The sequence below is a fragment of the Poromitra crassiceps genome (assembly GCF_964638095.1).
Source record: "Poromitra crassiceps genome assembly, chromosome: 5".
In the NCBI taxonomy this organism is placed as follows: Eukaryota; Metazoa; Chordata; class Actinopteri; order Beryciformes; family Melamphaidae; genus Poromitra; species Poromitra crassiceps.
The window spans coordinates 19,690,941-19,702,631 of record NC_139642.1 but is presented as its reverse complement, the minus strand read 5'-3'; the positions used below and the strand labels follow the sequence as shown (position 1 = coordinate 19,702,631).

General features: G+C 44.6%; 1 protein-coding gene across 1 annotated transcript; it reads right to left on the bottom strand.

The window, feature by feature from the left end:
• Positions 1 to 1,667: 1,667 nt before the first annotated feature.
• LOC310777519 (uncharacterized protein) lies at positions 1,668 to 7,218 on the bottom strand. The gene is made up of 3 exons (XM_083637871.1): positions 7,126 to 7,218; positions 6,833 to 6,948; positions 1,668 to 2,538 (listed from the first exon to the last, which is right to left on the bottom strand). Exons 1-3 carry the CDS (start codon positions 7,151 to 7,153, stop codon positions 1,732 to 1,734), a joined length of 951 nt encoding a protein of 316 aa, XP_083493997.1. The 5' UTR covers positions 7,154 to 7,218; the 3' UTR covers positions 1,668 to 1,731.
• Positions 7,219 to 11,691: the final 4,473 nt, after the last annotated feature.

Here is an 11,691-nt window from a genome sequence, read left to right as displayed (position 1 = left end):
TCTCTCTCTCTCCCTCAGTCTGTCTCCCCCTCTCTCTCTCTCCCTCAGTCTGTCTCCCCCTCTCTCTCTCTCCCTCAGTCTGTCTCCCCCTCTCTCTCTCTCTCCCTCAGTCTCTCCCCTCTCTAGAAGGCTGTTTCCACAAGTGTCTGCTGATAGTGGAAAGTTTCTCTGAGCTCACTGAAAAGGTGATTTTCAACTAGCATGATTTGTGGCATATCAAAAGCATGGAGCCTAAGTTGCACAAGTTCTTCCCCTCTGTCTCACAGGTGTCGGAGGGCACTTTGTCTCATGCCTTCTGGTTCTGCCCTTCACTGATGGGATTCTGGGCCAAAATATTTGACTGGTACTCTAAAGCCCATGGCACACCAAACGAACATTGTCAAACAAACACAAACAAACACGAACAAACACGAACAAAGACAAATGTTCGTTTGGTGTGCCATAGCTGTCTGTCCTTGTCTGTTCGTGTTTGGCGATGTTCTGTCATGTTTGCCAGGATTCGACTTGTTCAATCCGGCGTTGTTCGCTGTTCGCTGTTGTCTGGTAACTTCCCATGTTTTCAGTCGCGTATCCATGGAAACGGAGCTCACGCATGCGCGCCTAATGCCGCACACAGCAGCCTCTTTGGAGTTTAGCTGCCAGTTCGCTGGCCAGGGGCCGTGAGATGGCTTCGTTTTGGACGCTGGAACGAGAGGAACTCCTGGTAGAGCTATGGGAATCAAAAAGAGAACTGTACGACGTATCATCTAAAAAATTATCCAACAGAAACAGCCGGGTGAAAGCAATAGAAGAGATTGCGGAAAGACTCGGCACTACTGGTGAGTTTATAGTGGGCTAACGTTAGCTAGCCAAGTAGCTAATGCTAGCGTAAGGGGGTTTAACATTAGCATGCCATTAGCTTGAACTGTGAGCTGCACAAGCTTGTTGCAACCAAATAAACTACAGAAACATACAAATAATAGTTAATGTTACATACTGTGCGAGTGAGTGATTGGCTACAATATGTGTTATGTCGAAAAGGTGTCGGGTAAGTTGTCAGCATTGCCAGATGCACGCACATTTGTATGCATCATGTAACGTGTATTTGTTTATTTATTCTCAGCAAACGATGTGAAGAAGAAAATGGATTCTTTTAGGTCACAATTCCGCCGGTACATTCAAATTCCACCCTCTGGGAGTGAAGCCACCAAGCAGACGTCCAGACACATCTGGTTCACCGAACGCCTGGCTTTCCTCAGGTGCCATGTGAAGAAGAGGCCTTCAACTTCCAATTTAAATGAGCAGGTAAATCTACCTATTGAATCACAACAATTGTTATTGAGCAACAATAACACAATATGGAGACAATGACCACAATTCTTTAATTTGCTAAACTGCCATTTATTCATCCCCATCCCCATCCCCTGAACCAAAGGATTCAGCTATATGTATAAACAGGAGAGACCATAGAACAGTTCACTCGGACCAAAACCTTAAAAAGAAATGCAGAAATATTTTTTTAAATTTTTGGTTTTGGTCCGAGTGAGATGTTCTGTGTTCTCTCTTTTTTCTAAATATAGCTGAATCATTTAGTTTGACCAAGTAAAACTATTTTATAAGCATTTTATGAAATGTCTATGGGAAAATAAATGGTGGATGAAAATCCCTTGGTACGCATGCTGAAGCAGGAAATGACGTTCACTTTGGGTCTCTTATTTTTTTCCTCCTTGTTAGCCTTTGAGAGATAAGCTTTTAGATTTTGTCCCATTGCCAGGGGACGGCACCAGCTTCAGAAGAGAAGTAGAGGGTCAGCTTCTCCCTGCACTGCTTTGCATAGTCAGTGGGGTTTGTGGATGCTGGCAGTGGTGCTGAGGGTAGCGGATGGTCTCGTCTCCAGGTGCCTGTCCCTGGAGTCGCCTCATCTGGTCCTTCTCTGTCACTGATTTCAGCAGAGTACAGCCCCCCACATTCATCTCTCAAGTAATTATGCAAAACACATGCAGCCAAAACCACCTTCTCCACTTTCTCTGGGCAGAGACTGATTGTAGTGAGCAAGACACGCCAGCGGTTAGCCAGGATTCCAAAGGCGTTTTCTACCACTCTGCGTGCCCGCGAAAGCCTGTAGTTAAAGATTTGCTGCTCGACAGTCAGTCCTCTTCTAGAATAGGGTTTGAGCAGGTATGGTTTTAGAGGGAATGCCTCATCAGCCACTATACAGAAAGGCAGTGGCTCGTCCTGTCCATTGATAGGAGCTGGTTGGGGCACATTCGCTGTCTTCTTTTCCAGGGACTGCTGTAAAGAACACCCCCTAAAAACACCCCCATCTGAAACTCTCCCGTTGCAACCAACATCCACATAAAGAAATTTGTAGTTGCTGTCTACAAGAGCCATCAGCACGATTGAGTTAAAGTGCTTGTAGTTCCAAAACAGTGATCCACTGTTTGGTGGGGGACGAATAGCAATATGCTTTCCATCTAAAGCGCCTATGCAATTAGGAAATTGCCATCTGTTTTGGAAGAGAGTTGCAACTTCGTTCCATTCCTCCGTGGTGGTAGGACACTGAAAAAGAAACAGACATAAATTAATCTTATGTTGTTGATTTTTTACCTCTGCCTTTGTTGTGTGTTTAGGATATCACCGACACCGACACATCACTGAACACTGGAGCAGAGGTGGACGCCGGGGAACAAGACACAGAGGAAAATCTGTCCACACAGATAACTGAGACTTATTCACCCCCTCCTCTCACCTCCTCTCCTCCACCCCCTCCTCTCCCCTCCCCTCCCCTCCTCCTCTCAACTCCATTCACGTCAGGAAAAGAAAGGCCAAGAGAAAGAATACTGACGATGATAAAGAAAATACAGAAATCATTCAGTGCATCAACAATACACTGCAGATTTTAGAAAGGAGACAGCAGAATGCACCTCCAGCTGACCACATCACAGCCTACTGTCAGTATCTGGAGAAAGAATTAAGGGCTATAACTGATCCACAGCGGTTGAGTTATGTTCAGTATCAGTTCGGCCAAATTCTATATACTACAATGTTCCAACCACCACGCCAAGATGAATTCACTAACTTCTAAACATGTCCTCCACCATTCTACTTCCCACAAAACTAGAGGAAGAATTGTGTTCATTTAAGTGTAACCAGGGCACGAAGGCCCGGACAAATAGTATGCAGACAACGCCACTCTGGGAATTTCACCCAGAGAATATCACATCAATGAGTCAAAGAGAATACCCAACATCAGGTTTCATAAAAGGAATGGAGCAGAGACGTGCATTTCCAGGTTCAACAAAATATGTTTTTATTTATTTTGTTGTTCAGATGACCTGCCAATTAAATGTTTCAAATCAGCTGCAGATTTGTTCAGGCAACATGCCAAGTAAATGTTTCATAAGCAGCTGCAAGAGAAGAGTAGAATTAAAACAATTTCTTTATTATAAATCAGATTAAAAATGATCAAAATAGACTAAAATTACCAGTACAGCAGGGGGTGCCAATGGAGTCCACAGGTGGAAGGGGGGGTGAGTGAGGGGGAAGAGGGTCAGGGGATTGCACCACCACCAATAAACCAATAAGGCACACTCACTGCAAAGCAAAACACAGGTTAGAACGCAAAACAAAACACCACAAATTATAACATGCACTAAGGGGACCCAGGATAAGCCCACACCCAGTGACCAACCACCTGCAGAACCATGGCGCCCTCCATGCTGTAACTGGCAAGATGAAATCTCTAAAATAATGATCAATTGGGTTAAACAAAATAAACAATCAAAATCAAATAAACAACTGAAAAGAACAAAAACTACAGGACAAAAACAGCAATTGCAGAGCCTCTCCTCCACCAAGTGCAGCAGTCTAAGCCATGTGGAAGGCCACCCAATCGTCAGGCCCCTTATTCCATGGCCTACGAGCTACGGAAACCAAACCACATTCATGGTGCTGCACGAGGTGCATGGAGACTGGCTCATGTCCGGCTCATGTCACAGTAGCTCCTAACAAGACAGACATACAGTTAGTCATTACTACTAATAATAAATTAAAACCAAGGACATTACAGGCAGTCGCCGTACCTTCATTCACTACAGTAGCACGCACCAGTCGGTGCCGCACGTCTCCCTGCGCTGCCACTGTGTGAAGAAAGATCCGCCCGCCACACGCCTGCAAAATGTCAAACATTAACACCAGCCCACACATCCCAAAAGAAATACATTCTTAAAAGCACATACCATATGATCTGGTTCTCCCTCCCTCAGCAACATCAAGCAAGCCTGCCATTGTCAAGCCATGTCTCCCTTTTAAATGGGCTGGTTGATTAGTGTTAAGGTGGCTCACCTGTGTGGCTCACCTAACGAGGGATCATTAGGGGTGTGGCAGAACTGCAGGGGAAGCCTAAGCCTACCCCACTACAATCTACCCCCCCAACTTCTATCGGTGTCCCACCGATAAAACAAAAACAGGGACATAAGGAAATCAATTCCAGGTCCTAAACAGCAAAAAGATCCTATTACCAGACCCAGGGAACCAAGAGGTTGCAGCAAGCTCCTGAGCAGGTTTTCCTTCAGTCCAAAGATGTATCACTAGGTCCCACTCTTGATCCTCCAGACCCATGGCAGAAGTCCAGAGCGCGATGCAGAATCTTCCCCAGAAGAGGTCGCTCTTCTGAGTGGAATCCCAGGCCAACTGCTGTTTTTGTCCTTCATTCACTACAGTAGCACGCACCAGTCGGTGCCGCACGTCTCCCTGCGCTGCCACTGTGTGAAGAAAGATCCGCCCGCCACACGCCAGACCCAGGGAACCAAGAGGTTGCAGCAAGCTCCTGAGCAGGTTTTCCTTCAGTCCAAAGATGTATCACTAGGTCCCACTCTTGATCCTCCAGACCCATGGCAGAAGTCCAGAGCGCGATGCAGAATCTTCCCCAGAAGAGGTCGCTCTTCTGAGTGGAATCCCAGGCCAACTGCTGTTTTTGTCCTTTTCAAAACACAGTATAACAACAAAAATACATATGGTAGAAAAAAAACAAAGTAAACCAACTGACCGAAAAATACCAGAATGACACGTCTCTGCTTTACAAATCCTGCCGACAACGCCAGATTGTAACCAGGGCACGAAGGCCCGGACAAATAGTATGCAGACAACGCCACTCTGGGAATTTCACCCAGAGAATATCACATCAATGAGTCAAAGAGAATACCCAACATCAGGTTTCATAAAAGGAATGGAGCAGAGACGTGCATTTCCAGGTTCAACAAAATATGTTTTTATTTATTTTGTTGTTCAGATGACCTGCCAATTAAATGTTTCAAATCAGCTGCAGATTTGTTCAGGCAACATGCCAAGTAAATGTTTCATAAGCAGCTGCAAGAGAAGAGTAGAATTAAAACAATTTCTTTATTATAAATCAGATTAAAAATGATCAAAATAGACTAAAATTACCAGTACAGCAGGGGGTGCCAATGGAGTCCACAGGTGGAAGGGGGGGTGAGTGAGGGGGAAGAGGGTCAGGGGATTGCACCACCACCAATAAACCAATAAGGCACACTCACTGCAAAGCAAAACACAGGTTAGAACGCAAAACAAAACACCACAAATTATAACATGCACTAAGGGGACCCAGGATAAGCCCACACCCAGTGACCAACCACCTGCAGAACCATGGCGCCCTCCATGCTGTAACTGGCAAGATGACATCTCTAAAATAATGATCAATTGGGTTAAACAAAATAAACAATCAAAATCAAATAAACAACTGAAAAGAACAAAAACTACAGGACAAAAACAGCAATTGCAGAGCCTCTCCTCCACCAAGTGCAGCAGTCTAAGCCATGTGGAAGGCCACCCAATCGTCAGGCCCCTTATTCCATGGCCTACGAGCTACGGAAACCAAACCACATTCATGGTGCTGCACGAGGTGCATGGAGACTGGCTCATGTCCGGCTCATGTCACAGTAGCTCCTAACAAGACAGACATACAGTTAGTCATTACTACTAATAATAAATTAAAACCAAGGACATTACAGGCAGTCGCCGTACCTTCATTCACTACAGTAGCACGCACCAGTCGGTGCCGCACGTCTCCCTGCGCTGCCACTGTGTGAAGAAAGATCCGCCCGCCACACGCCTGCAAAATGTCAAACATTAACACCAGCCCACACATCCCAAAAGAAATACATTCTTAAAAGCACATACCATATGATCTGGTTCTCCCTCCCTCAGCAACATCAAGCAAGCCTGCCATTGTCAAGCCATGTCTCCCTTTTAAATGGGCTGGTTGATTAGTGTTAAGGTGGCTCACCTGTGTGGCTCACCTAACGAGGGATCATTAGGGGTGTGGCAGAACTGCAGGGGAAGCCTAAGCCTACCCCACTACATAAGCATGTTTGTTGTGTTGAGACATCTGTTGATGTGTTTGAAGAATAGGTGTTTGAAGAATAGATGTCATTCTCATCTTCAGGTCTAGGAACCATTTGAATCATCAGTTAAATGATGGATGTGCAATTATTTATTGTTCTACATTGTATGTAATTTATTTATTTTTATTTATTTTCATCTATTATGAAAGTATGTATCTCACAAGCTGTTGTTTATGACCTGGTAAAATACTTTCATACTGTTACAAAATTGTGCTTTGAAAATGAAGGCACGGTAGCCTACATTTCTACATTGTAATACAATATGACAAAAGCACAATAAAAACATGAAAATGTTTTTGGTGGTCTGAGTGTTTGAAAACGTTGTTAGCAGCAACCATTTGGTTAGTCCCATTACATCTACCAAGGCAATTAGTGAGGGGAAACCTAAGTAGTCCCAATTCCATTCAGACTGCATTATGTAGGTGACTTACCTTCATGTATTCGTCACTCAAGACTTTGAAGATGGCTTCACATGTTTCAGGAACAATGCCTCTTATTGTAGAAACACCCATCCGAAATAGATAGGACAGGCTCTGGAAGGTCTCCCCTGGGATTTACATGAAGAATAATGTTAATCCAGAGTTATTTGTATTGCCTGTATGCCACTGTGTTTCACAATTTGACTAGGACATGGTTAAGCTTATCAGGACTGCTACCCTAGCTAAGCGTTAGCTAGAGTAGCAGTCCTGATAGGGGCTAGGTTAACTAACGTTAGCCTACTCACCTGTTGCCAAAAACCTCAAAGTGACCATCAGTCGCTCCCCTGGAGAGATGCAGTCCCTGTAATTTGTATTTTCACGGCTTATTAGTGGTGTAACCTTTTCCAACAGCCTTGTGTACTGCTCTGGTGCAAATCGAGAGAAGTTGACAAAACCAGATCTGTCTTCATTTTCCAGCTCACGGCAAAGACGATACGCTCCCTTGTGTTGTCTTCTCAATAACCAAAGCCGACTCCATAGTTTCCTCTGTTTTCTGCGTGTTTGAAGACGTTTTGCCAATTTGAAACACAGTATTCCAACGAGTGTCTCTAAATGACCGTATATTATGTCCTCTTCACTCTCCATTCTTGGTCAAATGTTTTAGCGTCGTTAAATGTGTCTTGTTGTCCGCATCAGCAGTGTAGGTCTTCTTCTGCTTTGTAAAAGCAGTTTCGGTCGAAGTAAACACGGAAGTTATTTGGTCAGCTTCTTCTTCTTTGGTGTTTTACGGCAGTTGGCATAGTTATTGTTGCATTACCGCCACCATTTGGCTGAAATTAGAAATGGGAGTTTACGGAAGTTCTACCAAGAGACGGAACTAGTTACGTCATCACATTCAATTATCCAATAACAGCCTGCCATTCGTCCAAGCGGTCTGGTTAAAAGGAGTGCCCCTCCTACCTGTCTATTGCTCTTGTCTCCTATGCATTGCAGCATCAAAGCATGTCAGACTCACCAGCTCCAGGTCGGATGACCCACCGACGTCGCTCCGCCGCAGCTCAAGGCTCTCCTCTCCTGTCGACTTCTCCACTTGGTCAGTCTTCCAAGTCAGACCAGCTCTGATCGGTCTGGGCATACGTGAGTCAGTCTTGAGCTTGATTCCCCTCAAGCATTCAGTCGCTGTTTTCCTCATTCACAATTGTAGCGAGCCCAAATCGTGGGTAGCTATCGCTAAACGCTAATGTTTCATCACGCTGCAGAGAAGCGCTCATTCATGTTGGGTGTGTAATCTTAGAGCAGTCTGTTCGAGTTAAACTCACATTCAACACTGCACCAGCAGACTACACTTCCCAAACATGCAGCAGCAAAATGGCCGCTCATTACCACGAGATTGAGTGCACCTGGAACAAGCCACTCACTCACCAGCTGACTCACTCAGTCAGTCAAGTCAGGCAACCAGAAGCACAGAAGGCAGAAGCACCCAGAAGCACCAAAAACCTCTACTCAGTTTCATTCTCGAGACTCCAATGGTCGGTGATTATGGGTTACATTTTGGTTTACATTCCTGTTGCTGCTTAAATGTCGGACGAAATGCTGATTAATTTATTGGGTAAATTGTTTAAAATTCAATTGGAGGAACCATCGTATTGCATTGCAGCACTGATTCATGTTGGGTTTGCATCTTTAAATTCATATTGTGGTTTATAGTTACGAAAGTCCAATCAGGATAATCAAATTTGCCCGTGTCTAATCGGGTCCCGAGTCCTATCGGGGATCATCAAACATGCATGTAGTATCGAACAAACATTTGTCCAACATGTCTCTGTAGTCCCAGGTTCAAGCCAACAAGCAAATCCATTTGCTGCGGCTGCATTTAATGTGCAATCCCAGAGCAATCTGTTCCGGCTAACAGTGGCCGCTTCCCTCCCGTGTGCAATCGGGGATCATCAAAACATGCACGTAGTATCAAACAAACATTTGTCCTTGGTTTCAGTCAAACGTACGGCACTACTCCTGCACTCATTTCAGGCCGGGGCCAACAAGCAACGGTATATGTTGCTGCGGCCGCATTTTCTCCCGGTTCCAATCGGGTTTAACAACATGCCTCAGTAGTCCCAGTTTCAGCCAACAAGCAAGTCCATGTTGCTGCGGCTGTGTAGTCCCAGTTCAGCCAACAAGCAAATCCATTTGCTGCGGCAGTTCTAGCCTACAAGCAAATCCATTTTGCTGCGGCAGTTCTGACCAACAAGCAAATCCATTTGCTGCGGCTGTGTAGTCCCAGTTCAGCCAACAAGCAAATCCATTTGCTGCGGCAGTTCTAGCCTACAAGCAAATCCATTTTGCTGCGGCAGTTCTGACCAACAAGCAAATCCATTTGCTGCGGCTGTGTAGTCCCAGTTCAGCCAACAAGCAAATCCATTTGCTGCGGCAGTTCTAGCCTACAAGCAAATCCATTTTGCTGCGGCAGTTCTGACCAACAAGCAAATCCATTTGCTGCGGCTGTGTAGTCCCAGTTCAGCCAACAAGCAAGTCCATGTTGCTGCGGCTGTGTAGTCCCAGTTCAGCCTACAAGCAAATCCATTTGCTGCGGCAGTTCTAGCCTACAAGCAAATCCATTTTGCTGCGGCAGTTCTGACCAACAAGCAAATCCATTTGCTGCGGCTGTGTAGTCCCAGTTCAGCCAACAAGCAAATCCATTTGCTGCGGCAGTTCTAGCCTACAAGCAAATCCATTTTGCTGCGGCAGTTCTGACCAACAAGCAAATCCATTTGCTGCGGCTGTGTAGTCTCAGTTTCCAGTCTACAAGCAAATTCAGCCAACAAGCAAATCAATTTTGCTGCGGCAGTTCTAGCCAACAAGCAAATCCATTTTGCGGCGGCTGTAGTATCAACCTCTAGCCAACAAGCAACTCGGTCCATGTTGCTGCGGCTGCATTCCTCTCCCGGTTCCAATCGAGTTTAACAACATGCTCTGTAGTCCTAGTTTTCAGCCAACTTTTCTTTTTCATAACATGTTTCCTCTCCTATGCATCCAATCTATTGGTCCAATTCTAGTCATTTAGATAAAGTATAACCCTTGTAAACTTTCCGGTCTATGCTAAGTAGCGCGCAAGCTTCTCAGTTAGCCACCGACTTCCATGCTATACTGCGCATGCGCGTGGCTGGTTTAGCGTTGCCAAAGAGTGTATAGCAAAGCAAGATGCGACACATTCGGTCGGTCTTCCGCTGCATGCTTTCAGGCAAAAGTAATAAATTTAGATCCATTAAGCCTAGTGCCAGAGTAGCAGTCCTCCAAACTCCTTGCTTTGGCTAATCCAGGGCTGCCAGATGCAAAGTTCCCTCACGCAGAAGCGAGGTATTCCAACTTTTAACACGGATTTCTTTCAAAACACCGCAGCTTGCATTTCCGGGTGACGTGATTACCCAGAGACCAGAGCAGCACCAAGCATGATGGGAAATGTAGTTCATTGCTTTACTTCAGCATTCACAAGGCACATGTTAAATGCAGTATGATGTGGATCATTGTTCCTTTGCATTGCACCGTAACACGGGCATCACGTTTCAGATTTTGCTGTTTATCTGTCATTAATGTGATAACAATTATCCTTGCAGGTATTGTATTATATTTCCTTACAGCAAGCAGCTCATAGGCTACATTCTCAGTGAATCACATCACTTTTGCAAGTTCATTTTCTAAATTTGCATTCTAAAATTGTGCGTTATCTTGCCTCAGCAGTTTATAATGTCATTAATGTTTCTAACTAAACCAAAACTTTTTCCAGGTTTAACCAATATATATATATATGGGTTCGGGGGTGTTTTTGTTTAGAATTCTGGCCAGAATTTCACATCTGAGACCAAACTGCTAGATATTCTACAATCTTCATCAATTTCACAAGGTGCCCTCTATGGGTTCAAACCTGCTTTTGCGGGGCCTCAATTAAATGGATTTTGGTACATTGTTACGTTACGGTGGTTTTACACGTGGTGTTCTTCAATGTGAATCGTATATCGGCTTCGTTTTATGCATTAAAAAGCAACGTGAGCCGTTCGGGTGTTTGGATAATGTAATGCAGCAGGGGTAGTCAGCTATTGTGGCTAATGCAGCAGCTAACATTACTTTTCATGGCGGTAAAATGCCACTGAATGACCAAATTGTATAACTTTTAACCATTTCGAATATCATTGTTCCCATAAGGGCCACCAGCATTGGTTAGTTGTCTATAACGTGACTATATTTATAACAGGCTCCGGACGGAATCAGGTCTGATCAGTCAAAGAGGAGAAATGTTTTAATTATGCTGTTTAATATATTTTAGGACCCCAGGAAGACTAGCTTTCACTATTGTGATAGCTAATGGGGATCCAATAAAACAATAAACAATAAAACAATGATCATCCTAGTGGTCCCCCTCTGGTTCAAGCCAAAATGGCACCAGGGCAGTTGTTTAAAGCATAAAGAGTGTCATATCTTGCCTTCATATTCTTGTCTGCAGCCAGCTTTAGCAGCTGGCGTTAATTCACATTGAGAAGCTCACATGCTAATGGCTTCACGATGTGAATCATTGTAGAGGTTCTTTCACTCAATTCATTAATAAACCAGCTTCAGCAGCTGGCATTCAGGCATGTAATCCTCATATGCCACATCAAATTGTTGTATGGTTTATTCTTTACTTAAATGGTGTTCTTTCTTTTTCAGAAAGCAGGCCGAATCAGTAATCTGGGTGAACGCTCTCTTCAAAAGAAGAGATCACTGATGTGGCTCCATCAGTGGTTTTTGGGGGGTATTTTTAGAGGTGAATGGCGCAGAAAAGTGGCACCACGAGTTCCCCACTTCCTCCCAGTAGGGAATCGATCTTCCTCTACAAGATT

Excerpts from the sequence above, each read along its gene's own strand:
- LOC310777519 (XM_083637871.1), bottom strand. The coding sequence starts at position 7,153 with ATGGTCACTTTGAGGTTTTTGGCAACAG. Across the intron at positions 6,949-7,125 it reads TTTGAGGTTTTTGGCAACAG|GGGAGACCTTCCAGAGCCTG; the intron begins GTGAGTAGGCTA and ends TGTAAATCCCAG. Across the intron at positions 2,539-6,832 it reads TGAGTGACGAATACATGAAG|TGTCCTACCACCACGGAGGA; the intron begins GTAAGTCACCTA and ends TTTCTTTTTCAG.